Genomic DNA, 13,394 nt, shown 5'->3' with positions numbered 1-13,394 from the left:
AAAAAAAATGTCTACGTATGAAGTGTATTTTGTGAATTGCGGACCCCCTTGAAAACGAAATGGTTAATCTCAAGGGATTGTTCCTATTAATGAAGACATTTCTTCCTGGAAACTTCCGGCAGTACAAATAGCGACTGAAGCGTTTGTGTAACATTTCAAACACAGCATCACATCTTTACAACCAAGCATCGTGTGAACGGCAGGTAACCTGCATGTTCTACAGTAGAAGTAATTTCCTTTGAAGTGACAGAAAACTATGCAGAGGAATTGTGAGCGAAATGTCCCTTTAAATACAGTCCTCCCCTCTCCTCTCCTCTCCTCTCCTCTCCTCTCCTCTCCTCTCCTCTCCTCTCCTCTCCTCTCCTCTCCTCTCCTCTCCTCTCCTCTCCTACATGATGGTGCATTTCCCCTTCAGCTTGTCGGTGCGTTTCTGCTTGGCCGAGCGCTTCATGGCGTCCGAGACGTTGAGACTCATGTGGCGTCTCTTGTCGAGCGCCAGGAGCTCCTGGAAGACCTCCTTCACGTTGACGTTGTTCTTGGCCGAGGTCTCCATGAAGGGACACCTCCACACCGAGGCCTGTAGGAGACACAAAGATCTAGATCAGTATAGGACACCTCCACACCGAGGCCTGTTGGAGACACAAATATCTAGATCAGTAGGACACCTCCACACCGAGGCCTGTTGGAGACAGAAAGATCTAGATCAGTATAGGACAACTCCACACCGAGGCCTGTTGGAGACACAAAGATCTAGATCAGTATAGGACACCTCCACACCGAGGCCTGTTGGAGACACAAATATCTAGATCAGTAGGACACCTCCACACCGAGGCCTGTTGGAGACAGAAAGATCTAGATCAGTATAGGACAACTCCACACCGAGGCCTGTTGGAGACACAAAGATCTAGATCAGTAGGACACTTCCACACCGAGGCCTGTTGGAGACACAAAGATCTAGATCAGTATAGACCGATTCCGTAGCGGCTCTCATGGTCGCAGTCTACGTATTTCCTGTAGGTGGACTCGACGTAGCTGCGGGGGTAAAACCCTCACCAGGCGCATCTCTTCCACTACAGTGAACGGCAGAGTGACTGATGTTAGTTTGCCTCAAACTTTACTCTTTTACCTGCTTTTTTACTAACACTAACATTACAAAGATGCCCAGAACATCGAGATGAACCTGTGTAGTTTATGGCTGCTCCAACAGTAGTGGCAACATACAAAATAAATAAATACGGAATGTCAAAATATCCACCGTGGTGGCTGAGACCAGAGCCATTGAGTAATGGTTGAGACAAAGCAGTGAAAGGTCCTGAAAGATACATAATTTCAGTCTTACCCAATACCCAATCGTTCTGTTTTATGAACACAAGGCTGTATTTTATACCTCATACTAAGCATTTAAAGTATGAGGTATAAAGTACAGCAGCCTTGTGTTAATAAAACTGAAATATTTGGTATTGGGTAAGACTGGCGTTATGTATCTTTCACTGCTTCGTCTCAACCATTACTCAATGGCTCTGGTCCCCGCCACCGCGGTGGATATTAGACATTCCGTTTTTATTAATTTTTTATGTTGCCACTACTGTTGGAGCAGCCATAAACTACACAGGTTCATCTCGATGTTCTGGGCATCTTTGTAATGTTAGTGTTTGTAAAAAAGCAGGTAAAAGAGTAAAGTTTGAGGCAAACTAACATCAGTCACTCTGCCGTTCACTGTAGTGGAAGAGATGCGCCTGGTGAGGGTTTTACCCCCGCAGCTACGTCGAGTCCGCCTACAGGAAATACGTAGGCTGCGACCATGAGACCCGCTACGGAATCGGTCTATAGGACACCTCCACACCGAGGCCTGTTGGAGACACAAAGATCTAGATCAGTATAGGACACCTCCACACCGAGGCCTGTTGGAGACACAAAGATCTAGATCAGTAGGGACACCTCCACACTGAGGCCTGTTGGAGACACAAAGATCTAGATCAGTAGGGACACCTCCACACTGAGGCCTGTTGGAGACACAAAGATCTAGATCAGTAGGGACACCTCCACACTGAGGCCTGTTGGAGACACAAAGATCTAGATCAGTAGGGACACCTCCACACTGAGGCCTGTTGGAGACACAAAGATCTAGATCAGTAGGACACCTCCACACTGAGGCCTGTTGGAGACACAAAGATCTAGATCAGTAGGGACACCTCCACACTGAGGCCTGTTGGAGACACAAATATCTAGATCAGTAGGACACCTCCACACTGAGGCCTGTTGGAGACACAAAGATCTAGAACAGTAGGACACCTCCACACTGAGGCCTGTTGGAGACACAAATATCTAGATCAGTAGGACACCTCCACACTGAGGCCTGTTGGAGACACAAAGATCTAGATCAGTAGGACACCTCCACACTGAGGCCTGTTGGAGACACAAAGATCTAGATCAGTAGGGACACCTCCACACTGAGGCCTGTTGGAGACACAAATATCTAGATCAGTAGGGACACCTCTACACTGAGGCCTGTTGGAGACACAAAGATCTAGAACAGTAGGACACCTCCACACTGAGGCCTGTTGGAGACACAAAGATCTAGAACAGTAGGACACCTCCACACTGAGGCCTGTTGGAGACACAAAGATCTAGAGCAGTAGGACACCTCCACACCGAGGCCTGTTGGAGACACAAAGATCTAGATCAGTAGGTATTTGAGTCTGGAGATGCTGTGTATGGATCTTGTTTCCCGGGAAGGGGCGGGTTCAAACATTCAACATTCAAACATCTTTGACGCAATTGGTCAGAGCTACTGTCAGTCAAAGGTCTCAAGCGTTGAACGTCACTGTATACCAAAGCCCGCCCATATTGCATACCCTGTCCCGATTGGCCGCCCCATTTCTCTGGTGTAGGAAATGGGCGTACGATTGAGCCTCTCCAGACCGTAATCCGCCGGCAGGCAATTTATTTTTGCCAACGGCTGATTCGGTCTGGCTTATTAGCCAGGCTACTAGATCAGGGGTATAGGCGACTTTGGGGGCCACATGGTATATATTTCATAGCAAAAAATAGCTGATCAGCTATTTTTGTTATACTTGCTATGCTTGCTATGCTATTTTTAAATTGGAATCCTGAAAAGTAACCTTTTTATTTAATTTCAAATGCATTTAGATATAGTTATTTTAACTTTATGAACTAAATATAAATTCATTGGACATAAAAAAAAGACAATAACATTTTAAGAACACAAATCTGCTATGCGGGTCCCTATCAGTGTTGCCAGATTGTGAGAGAGAAATAAGCAATCCGGGTCTACATGAAAACAAGACCAAAAAGAAAGAGGCCACCGATCCCCAAACAGTGGGTCGGGACCCATTTGTGGGTCGCGGACATTATGTTAAAAACAAGCTATAATTTTCATGAATTGTTATTTCTCAGAAATTGCAAGAAATAATCAAAGAATATTCTAAGACATTCCATCAATTAGATAACACATGTTTAAGACAGTGGTTCCCAAACGTTTTCATGTCAAGGACCGACCCCCAAATTGACACTAATTAGCCCCAGAGACCAAATGGACCCATAAGGGTCCATTTGGTTCCATTTGAACACTCTCAGAGTTACAGACCTGTTATGGTCATTCGGGGCAATTTACTATTTACGTGTTTCTGGTAATATTATCGTCCACTCATTCTGTGAGTCTGTGTGACGATGAGCGCTGGTCCTCTGTGTAGTGATCCTTTCCGTACGCCACGTCCTCCTCAGTAGCTAGACTGCAAGGTTGCGCACCGAAGATAGCTGATCTACAAGCACTCAACCCAAATGATCTACAAGCACTCAACCCAAATGATCTACAAGCACTCAACCCAAATGATCTACAAGCACTCAACCCAAATGATCTACAAGCACTCAACCCAAATGCCATGCCCAAAAATGGGGTCCCTGATGTCATACTTATACCTCATGTGACCTCACCGCTATGACATCATCAATCCAGCATGATAAAAAGCACTGCAGCCTCAGAGAGATGTCAGTTTGAATCAACTTCTCCAAGACTTCATCCTTCAACACTGATCTCTACAGGACTGTTAGCTTCAAGACTGTTATCTTCAAGACTGTTATCTTCAAGACTGTTATCTTCAAGGCTGTTATCTTCAAGACTGTTATCTTCAAGATTGTTATCTTCAAGACTGTTATCTTCAAGGCTGCCATCTTCAAGGCTGTTATCTTCAAGACTGTTATCTTCAAGACTGTTATATTCAAGACTGTTATCTTCAAGACTGTATCTTCAAGACTGTTATCTTCAAGACTGTTCTCTTCAAGACTGTTCTCTTCAAGACTGTTCTCTTCAAGACTGTTATCTTCAAGACTGTTATCTTCAAGACTGTATCTTCAAGACGGTTATCTTCAAGACTGTTATCTTCAAGACTGTTCTCTTCAAGACTGTTCTCTTCAAGACTCTTTAGACCAAGACTCAAAGAGCTCTAGAATCTACAAGCAAACTACTTTGGCTCTCCTCCTGGTTCTTCTACAGAGCAGGAAACCAACAGGTTTACTTCAATCCACCATTAACTGTGTTAAAGATGTTTTCCTGGACGTTGCTTCAGAAAGGATCACCAAAGGAAGGTGGTGTTGCTGTAGCGGTGAGACACCAGCTGTACTACTTTAGAAGGAACATTGACGAGAACAACGAGGATCAGATTGGTGTGCAGGTCTTCAACACACTGACTTTACTCTGGAGGAAATTGACCCCAGTGACCCCTGGAACAGGAGAACCTCACCTTGAGGTTCCCTCCAGGCGCTACGGCCACACAGCTGTGCTGATTGAAGACACTGTCTACCTCTGGGGAGGTTATCCTTACTGCAATGTGCTTTATGCATTTGATGTCGACGCCCACACATGGTTCAAACCACAGGTTTCTGGGACCGTTCCAGAGGGGAGGAGGAACCACTCAGCCTGTGTTTTGGGGAAGGTCATGTATATTCATGGAGGACGGGTCCATAGTAGACTAACAAGCACTAACAACATCTACAAGTTGGACACCACCACAATGGTCTGGACTTTAATTAACACCAGAGGAACTCCACCTCCTGTTACAGAATTTCATTCTGCTACCATCATCGGGACAAAGATGTTTGTATTTGGAGGCTGGTGGTGGGATCAGTGCTACAACACCATCAGAGTGTTTGACACAGAGACCAACCTCTGGCTGGACACACCTTCTACACAGCTTCTACCAGGAGGACGTGAGGATCATTCAGCCTTTACCTACAATGGAGAGCTGTACATATGTGGTGGTCGCTACGGTAACCAGGACTTTGATGATGTGTGGAAATTCAGTCCAGAGACCTTCTCCTGGAAGAAGGTTAAAGCCAAGGGGAAAGGACCGCCTCCGACACACAGCATGTGCTGTTGCATGGTGGGAGATCGTATCGTCCACTTTGGAGGAGCCAAAACGATGGATGGAATTGGAAATTACAAATCCTCTGATGACCTGTATGTCCTAGACTTCAGTCCTAGCCTCAAGACATTATGTAAGCTAGCAGTTATTCAGTACGGTCTGGAGCAGTCTAGACTCCCACACAACGTCAGGTGGGAACTCAACAGGGGGTCCGCGTCCCACTGACTAGGGGGTCCTCAGAGATGCTAACGGGGCGCCTTCACGAAAACAAACCGGATAAATATTCTGTTAGCTTTACTTTGGGCTCGAGTCTATTATATCGCTATAGAAGCTCCAAAGCGTTCATATTTTGAAGGAGATTTTGAAGTCAGAAATGTAGCGCGTTGTTTATATCCGTCAGATCAAAAGCACGGAGAGCGCCCTGGATTAGGAGAGGCGAGGCGTTCTTTATGCCGCGCTAACGGCTAATCCAACGCTAAGCTTAGTGGCGTGCACAGATAGACACTAGGGGGTGCTAGAGCGCACCCTGCCCTTTTTGCAATTTTGCTCTTAAAAAAAAGGAAAAAAAGGTTTTCTATTTTCCCCTTAATTTGTAGTGTGTGGACCATGCGGTGACATTGATCAGATCTTGATAAAAAACTACTATATTATTTAGGGTGCCTGACGGGTGCCTGAGAGTCTCAGTCAAAAATTAAAAAAGGAAAAAAAATCAGAATATTCTTCTCTCGCCTGATATCACTGAGGACACGTCGATTGGGTTCCCTAGGACGTGTGGAGCAGTCCCACGGACGGAAGTGGTTAAAATTTATCCCACGATTTTGCAACCCATTTATTTATGTAAATTATCTAATGTAATCCTGGGCTCTACACACTCCCTCTGCCAACCTGGGGAGAGCAACGGACTGACATCATGCTTCCTTCTATGCATGAGGAGTCCAAGCCGCTTATTTTCAACTGACAAGGGGGGAGTTTCCCTGGTTGGACGTAGCGTGTGGAAGGAACACGTTATTCCAACCAGTTCCTTTCCCCTCCATCAGGCGCCCCGGCTGGCCAGGGGGAGGCAGTATAGAGACTAATAATAATAATAATAAAAAAATATATTTGTATAGCACCTTTCAAGACATGAATAGCAGGTCAAAGTGCTTTACAGAGCAATGGAGAAACAAATATGGAAAAGAAAGGCATGAAACCTAACAAATAGCAGTAATGCAATACAGTGAGGACATGAATAACAAGGAATTTAAAAGATCAATTAAAAGAAAGAGTGTAGAAGTGGGTCTTTAGCTGTACTGTCGAAGGTACAGTGGGAGTTTGTTAAAGTACAGAGGCTGCCTGTCGAAGGTACAGTGGGAGTTTGTTAAACTACAGAGGCTGCCTGTCAAAGGTACAGTGGGAGTTTGTTAAACTACAGAGGCTGCCTGTCAAAGGTACAGTGGGAGTTTGTTAAACTACATATTATTAAGCTGCCTGTCGAAGGTACAGTGGGAGTTTGTTCCACGCTGTCGGCCCCTAGAAGCAGAAAGCTGCTTCACCGTGGTTTTTAGCTGTCATTTCTTTAGGCAATGCGAGCAGGCCAGCAGTGGAAGACCTTAGGGGGCGGGTTGGGAAATATATATAGACAAGGATTACTGCTGCTGTAATGTTTTTTGTGAGGGTACCTACCCTAGGGGACACGGGGAGAACATGTGAGGGTACCTACCCTATGGGACACGGGGAGAACATGTGAGGGTAACTACCATAGACTGCAAAAAATATGGACAAAGCGTTCCCCGGGTCTAACATGAACGTAAAATGAAGCCTGTAATAATATGCTAATTCCTGATGTAAGTCGTCATCTTTCTAGATCCGTTTGGTACCAGCTGGCCATTGGCTGGCTCCGTTTTGTACCAGCTGGTCATTGGCTGCCCAGACAACGAGGCGGGACTTCCCCCCTTCTTCTCCGTTGGTTTTTATTTTGACTCGAGTGGGAGGAGAAGACTCTTGAGTGGGAGGGGAATCCCGATCATAGACTGTAACGGTAGCCACGCCCCTCAGAACATACGCGACTTTATGGTCATTTTTTTTAATTAATGGGACCATAATTTTCCAAAAAGAATATTATGACATTAGAAATGAGACTTTAAACTAGTGACTGGAAGAAGAAAGTATTCATGACCATGTTTATTAAGGTAATACAGTCTAGGTGAAGTTGGGCCAAAATACATGGGCCTCTATGGAGCTATGGGGCTTTTTGGGTCCAGTCCAGCGCCACAACAGGCCATTATATGAACTACCGATTTCAAATGAGGCTTCACGAAATATCTGGCTGACTGCCCCCCTGGTAACTACCCTAGGGGACACGGGGAGAACATGTGAGGGTACCTACCCTATGGGACACGGGGAGAACATGTGAGGGTAACTACCCTAGGGGACACGAGAGAACATGTGAGGGTACCTACCCTAGGGGACACGGAGAGAACATGTGAGGGTACTTACCCTAGGGGACACGGGGAGAACATGTGAGGTTACCTACCCTAGGGGACACGGGGAGAACATGTGAGGGTACCTACCCTAGGGGACACGGAGAGAACATGTGAGGTTACCTACCCTAGGGGACACGGGGAGAACATGTGAGGGTACCTACCCTAGGGGACACGGGGAGAACATGTGAGGCTACCGTACTACCCAAAGGCCTTTTAGCCTCGGGTATGGGCACTGATGACGCGGAGGTGAGAACACACCCCCAGCGCCCACAGCGTTCCCAGCGGGAATCAAACCCAGGACCTTCTGGCTGTGAGGCCACAGCGCTACCGACTGTGCCACCGTGCCCCCGACTTCATCCATTGTCAACCTGTCTTCATATATAATTGCTCGTCACTAACTAATGCTCACGCTAAGGTGATTTTCTTCATTTATCTACCCGTCCGTTTGTACTGGGAGGTTGACTTGAAAAGGACTCAAAGTCCTGAAAGAGCTCAAGTCAAGTCACAAGTTATTTAAAGTCCAAGTCGAGTCCAAGTATTTGTTTATAGTCTAAAAGTCATCGAATTTGTGACTCGAGTCCCAAGTCAAGAGACAGACAGACAGACAGACAGACAGACAGACAGACAGACAGACAGACAGACAGACAGACAGACAGACAGACAGACAGACAGACAGACAGGTACCTGTGTCTCTCCCTGCTTCAGTGAGACCTGACGGTGAGACGACTCGTCACTCTTGTTGCCCACGAGCACGATGGGAATGTTTTCCACGCCGCCTTTCATTGACGCCACCTAGAGGTGGAGGAAGGAGACAACATGTTTATACCGCCACCTAGAGGCCAAGGAGACAACGTGTTTATACCGCCACCTAGAGGCGGGAGGAGACAACGTGTTTATACCGCCACCTAGAGGCGGAAGGAGACAACGTGTTTATACCGCCACCTAGAGGAGGAAGGAGACAACGTGTTTATACCGCCACCTAGAGGAGGAAGGAGACAGTGTTTATACCGCCACCTAGAGGAGGAAGGAGACAGTGTTTATACCAGGGGGGCAGTCAGCCAGATATTTCGTGAAGCCTCATTTGAAATCGGTAGTTCATATAATGGCCTGTTGTGGCGCTGGACTGGACCCAAAAAGCCCCATAGCTCCATAGAGGCCCATGTATTTTGGCCCAACTTCACCTAGACTGTATTACCTTAATAAACATGGTCATGAATACTTTCTTCTTCCAGTCACTAGTTTAAAGTCTCATTTCTAATGTCATAATATTCTTTTTGGAAAATTATGGTCCCATTAATTAAAAAAATGACCATAAAGAAAAAAAAACATCGCGTATGTTCTGAGGGGCGTGGCTACCGTTACAGTCTATGATCGGGATTCCCCTCCCACTCGAGTCAAAATAAAAACCAACGGAGAAGAAGGGGGGAAGTCCCGCCTCGTTGTCTGGGCAGCCAATGGCCAGCTGGTCCAAAACGGAGCCAGCCAATGGCCAGCTGGTACCAAACGGATCTAGAAAGATGGCGATTTACAGTGCAGGAATAACAGGCTTCATTTTACGTCCATGTTAGACCCGGCGAACGCTTTGTCCATATTTTTTACAGTCTATGGTTTATACCCATCGATCTATCCATTGATCGACAATTTACAATTTAGGCAGATGCTCTTAATCCAGAGCGAATTAACAGGAAATAAGACCAACACAAGCATCAAATACATAGAAAGGAAGAATTGATGACATCAATGAATTATAGCAGCTGCTGCCTTATTATTATATCCCATGGCTGAAGAGGTCGGCTATAGAGGCAAAAAAGTGTGCGGTTGCCTAGAGACGAGGCAGCCAATCAGGACGATATAGGTTGTCAGTATACAGCCAATGAGAAACACCGGTCTCAAATACAGTGGGAGTTTGTTAAACTACAGAGGCTGCCTGTCGAAGGTACAGTGGGAGTTTGTTAAACTACAGAGGCTGCCTGTCGAAGGTACAGTGGGAGTTTGTTAAACTACAGAGGCTGCCTGTCGAAGGTACAGTGGGAGTTTGTTAAACTACAGAGGCTGCCTGTCGAAGGTACCGTGGAAGTTTGTTCCACGCCGTCGGCCCCTAGAAGCAGAAAGCTGCTTCACAGACAGACAGACAGACAGACAGACAGACAGACAGACAGACAGACAGACAGACAGACAGACCTGCTGGTAGATGGGTTTCAGCTCCTCCAGTGATTGGCTGCTGGTGACGGAGTAGACCAGGATGAAGGCGTGGCCTTTGGTGATTGACAGCTGCTGCATGGCGGGAAACTGGTGGCTGCCGGTGGTGTCTGTGATCTGCAGCGTGCACACGCTGTTGTCACAGCTGATGACCTGCCACGTGCACGCACACACACACACACACACACACACACACAGACACACAGACACACACACGCATCATTTATGGCCAAATACAACGTTGGGAGGGGTGTGTCAGCTATAGGTCAGGAGGTAACGGGGCGTGCACTAGGACCGTGCACGGCCAAACAACTGTACCTGAAGCTCACAGAGAGATTATTAATTAACGGCACAACATCCAAACCTTATCACCGTGAAAACCTAACCCATTCTGACCTGAGATCAGATTCACACGAGGTTTCCACTGGACACACACTGGTCTGATTAACCCATTCTGACCTGAGATCAGATTCATACGAGGTTTCCACTGGGCACACACTGGTCTGATTAAAATGGACTTTCTTCTGTTCTGATAACAAGTCAAAGTCAAAGATAAGGATAACGCCCTGAGGACTGACGGCTGTTTCAAGGTCGTTTAAGCCTCTAAGACCCAGCGTTGCTTTATAGCAACAATTATATTTGAATTAATTACTTAATTATTATTATTATTTTCTGTTCTTTTTTCACCTAAACGTCATCAGTGATGTTCATTGCAATGCCATTTCAATGACATTGGTCATGATATTTGCATATAAATACCCCCCACAGAGGCTGACATTCACACAAATTAAAAATGTCTGGACTCTGTGCGATTTTGAACTTTTATTAACCTATGACTTTTGACCTTAACCCCAATAAAAGTAAGTAAAATAATTGTAATATATGTTTTTTTGTGATCGTTAGAATGTCTAGAGAACATGTTTTATTCATTATTGTGAAAGATATCCCCCAAATGAAAAATATTAATTTATTATATTATTTTATAATTATTTTATAATTATTATAAATTTTTCATCAAACTTTATTTCTTTATTTTTTTCAACATATTTTTTAGTCTTAGTCCTAGTAGTACAAAGTAGTAGTAAGGTTGAAAAAAAAAATTTGCAAGTAGAAATTAATAGGGGATTCACACTGAGACGGACTGAATCCGTTTCATTGGAACCGTTTCCGAATACGGTTGCCTGGTCCCCGATGGCCATGATTCACATTGCCCGAGATTCAACAACGCACCCGGGTACACTTGCATAACACACTTTAATCCTCCTGATGACGGTGTGCTTGATGGCTGGCGCGCACGGACACTGACCATCAACTGTGCGACATTGTCTCAAATAAATCCAGACACAATGAATTGCATTGCCTCTTTGGCTTTTTGCCGTTATACTACTTCACTGTCAGCCTGCCTGCTGTTCACTGTGTCAGTCAGTTCTGTGCTCCAGTGTATTAGTTTGCTATGGATTCTACTTTAGCATTATTATTATTTTGTTTTACTTTGGAAACTGTGCCAAGCAAAGCCCAAGAGCCACGTGTAGTCCGCAAAATAAGATCAGCGCGGTGCTGCGCGTATAAGCAGATTCAACAGGAGAAGGGCGGCGTTGAGAAATGCGCTGGTGTTACGCATCGTGCAGAGGCTGTGTTTTTTTTTGTTGACGCTTGGCTCGTCGACTGCATGCATTCACATTGGAACGATCCGTATCTGAATACACTTCAACGGTCCAGAGACCCTCCCCCCATGCGGTCCCGGGGACGGTTGGGCGATCCGCTCCCGGGAACGGTACGCATCATTCACACTACCACAACATCTGCCAAGTGGTCCCGAGTGCGCACCCGGGACCATAGTGTGAATCCCCTATAATGCAGGTCTTAGAGGGTTAATCAGACCAGTGTGTGTCCAGTGGAAACCTCGTATGAATCTGATCTCAGGTCAGAATGGGTTAATCAGAACCAGTGTGTGTCCAGTGGAAACCTCGTATGAATCTGATCTCAGGTCAGTATGGGTTAATCAGAACCAGTGTGTGTCCAGTGGAAACCTCGTATGAATCTGATCTCAGGTCAGAATGGGTTAATCAGAACCAGTGTGTGTCCAGTGGAAACCTCGTGTGAATCTGATCTCAGGTCAGAATGGGTTAATCAGAACCAGTGTGTGTCCAGTGGAAACCTTGTGTGAATCTGATCTCAGGTCAGAATGGGTTAATTCCACAGAAGCCACTGCTTCAAGGTCGTCTCCACTGGGCTCTGAAACCCAGTGTCGTTTTCGTCGACTAAAACTATGGCGAAAAATGTTCGTCGACTACCTTTTTTTTCCACTGACGAAAACTAACTGGAAACTATAAGCTATAGTATGACTAAAACAATATAAGACTAAATATACTGACAATTTTCATCAGCAAATAAAAACTAGACAAAAATGTTAGGAAGGGACTAGTGGACAAGAGATCCAGTACAAGTCGTTTTACGCTTGATTGATTGCATGCTGAAGATAGCCGATCTACAAGCTCACAACGCGTCGCAGCAACGACGCGATGTGAGCTTGTAGATCGGCTATTTTCAGCAAGTGTAAAATTTGGCCTTTCGACGACATCAAGGCCCGCCAAACTACATTTTAGTCGACTAAATCAACCCTATCATGATTTCTCATCATACAGATTAGGGGCTTTATATGGAAATTGCTCTCAAGAACAGCTCAACTGATTTGGTGGTATTTGTGATGTCATCAGTGTCACCCTGGCTTTGTATAATTCCTCCCTCTTTTAATCAGACCAGTGTGTGTCCGGTGGAAACCTCGTATGAATCTGATTTCAGGTCAGAATGGGCTAAAGTCTTCAGTTCCAAAAATTGCATTTCCACTTTGTTTATAATACAATGTCCGCCATTGATTTTCCAAGCTGGCATGGAATGGAAACAAGCCTGTTTTTTTTTAACTAGAATCAGTATTAAAATGACTCGAATATGGACTGGTTATATCAGAGTGGTGATTGAGGCTCAAACCATTACAAATAAGTTTGAGGGACATAGACCAGCAGTGGTTCCCAAACTTTTTTTTATGTCAAGGACCCCCAAATTGACACTAATTAGCCACACGGACCCCCATTTGAAGAGATAACCCAGGGACCCCCATTTGAAGAGATAACCCAGGGACCCCCATTTGAAGAGATAACCCAGGGACCCCCCATAAGAGAAGATGTTTACGGCTCTAGCGTCTCAGGTCTGTCTGTCTGTAGGTGTCTGTAGTTACCTGTCTGTAGGTGTCTGTAGTTACCTGTCTGTAGGTGTCTGTAGTTACCTGTCTGTAGGTGTCTGTAGGTGTCTGTAGTTACGTGTCTGTAGGTGTCTGTAGGTGTCTGTAGGTACC

General features: G+C 45.5%; 1 protein-coding gene across 1 annotated transcript in view; it reads right to left on the bottom strand.

Annotated features, from left to right (window-relative positions):
- Positions 1-388: 388 nt before the first annotated feature.
- Positions 389-13,394, bottom strand: part of LOC310860556 (GTP-binding protein Di-Ras1-like) — a gene marked incomplete at both ends in the record, with an annotated part of 13,211 nt that continues 205 nt past the window's right edge. Inside the window, 3 exons of the mRNA XM_083767533.1 lie at positions 389-577; positions 8,528-8,635; positions 10,025-10,195. Coding sequence (XP_083623659.1) covers positions 389-577; positions 8,528-8,635; positions 10,025-10,195 — 468 coding nt within the window. The remainder of the gene's footprint in view (positions 578-8,527; positions 8,636-10,024; positions 10,196-13,394) is intronic.

This window comes from Protomyctophum parallelum (assembly GCF_964188405.1).
Source record: "Protomyctophum parallelum genome assembly, chromosome: 6".
NCBI lineage: Eukaryota > Metazoa > Chordata > Actinopteri > Myctophiformes > Myctophidae > Protomyctophum > Protomyctophum parallelum.
The sequence above is the reverse complement of the archived record's forward strand: the minus strand, read 5'-3'. Positions and strand labels throughout refer to the sequence as shown.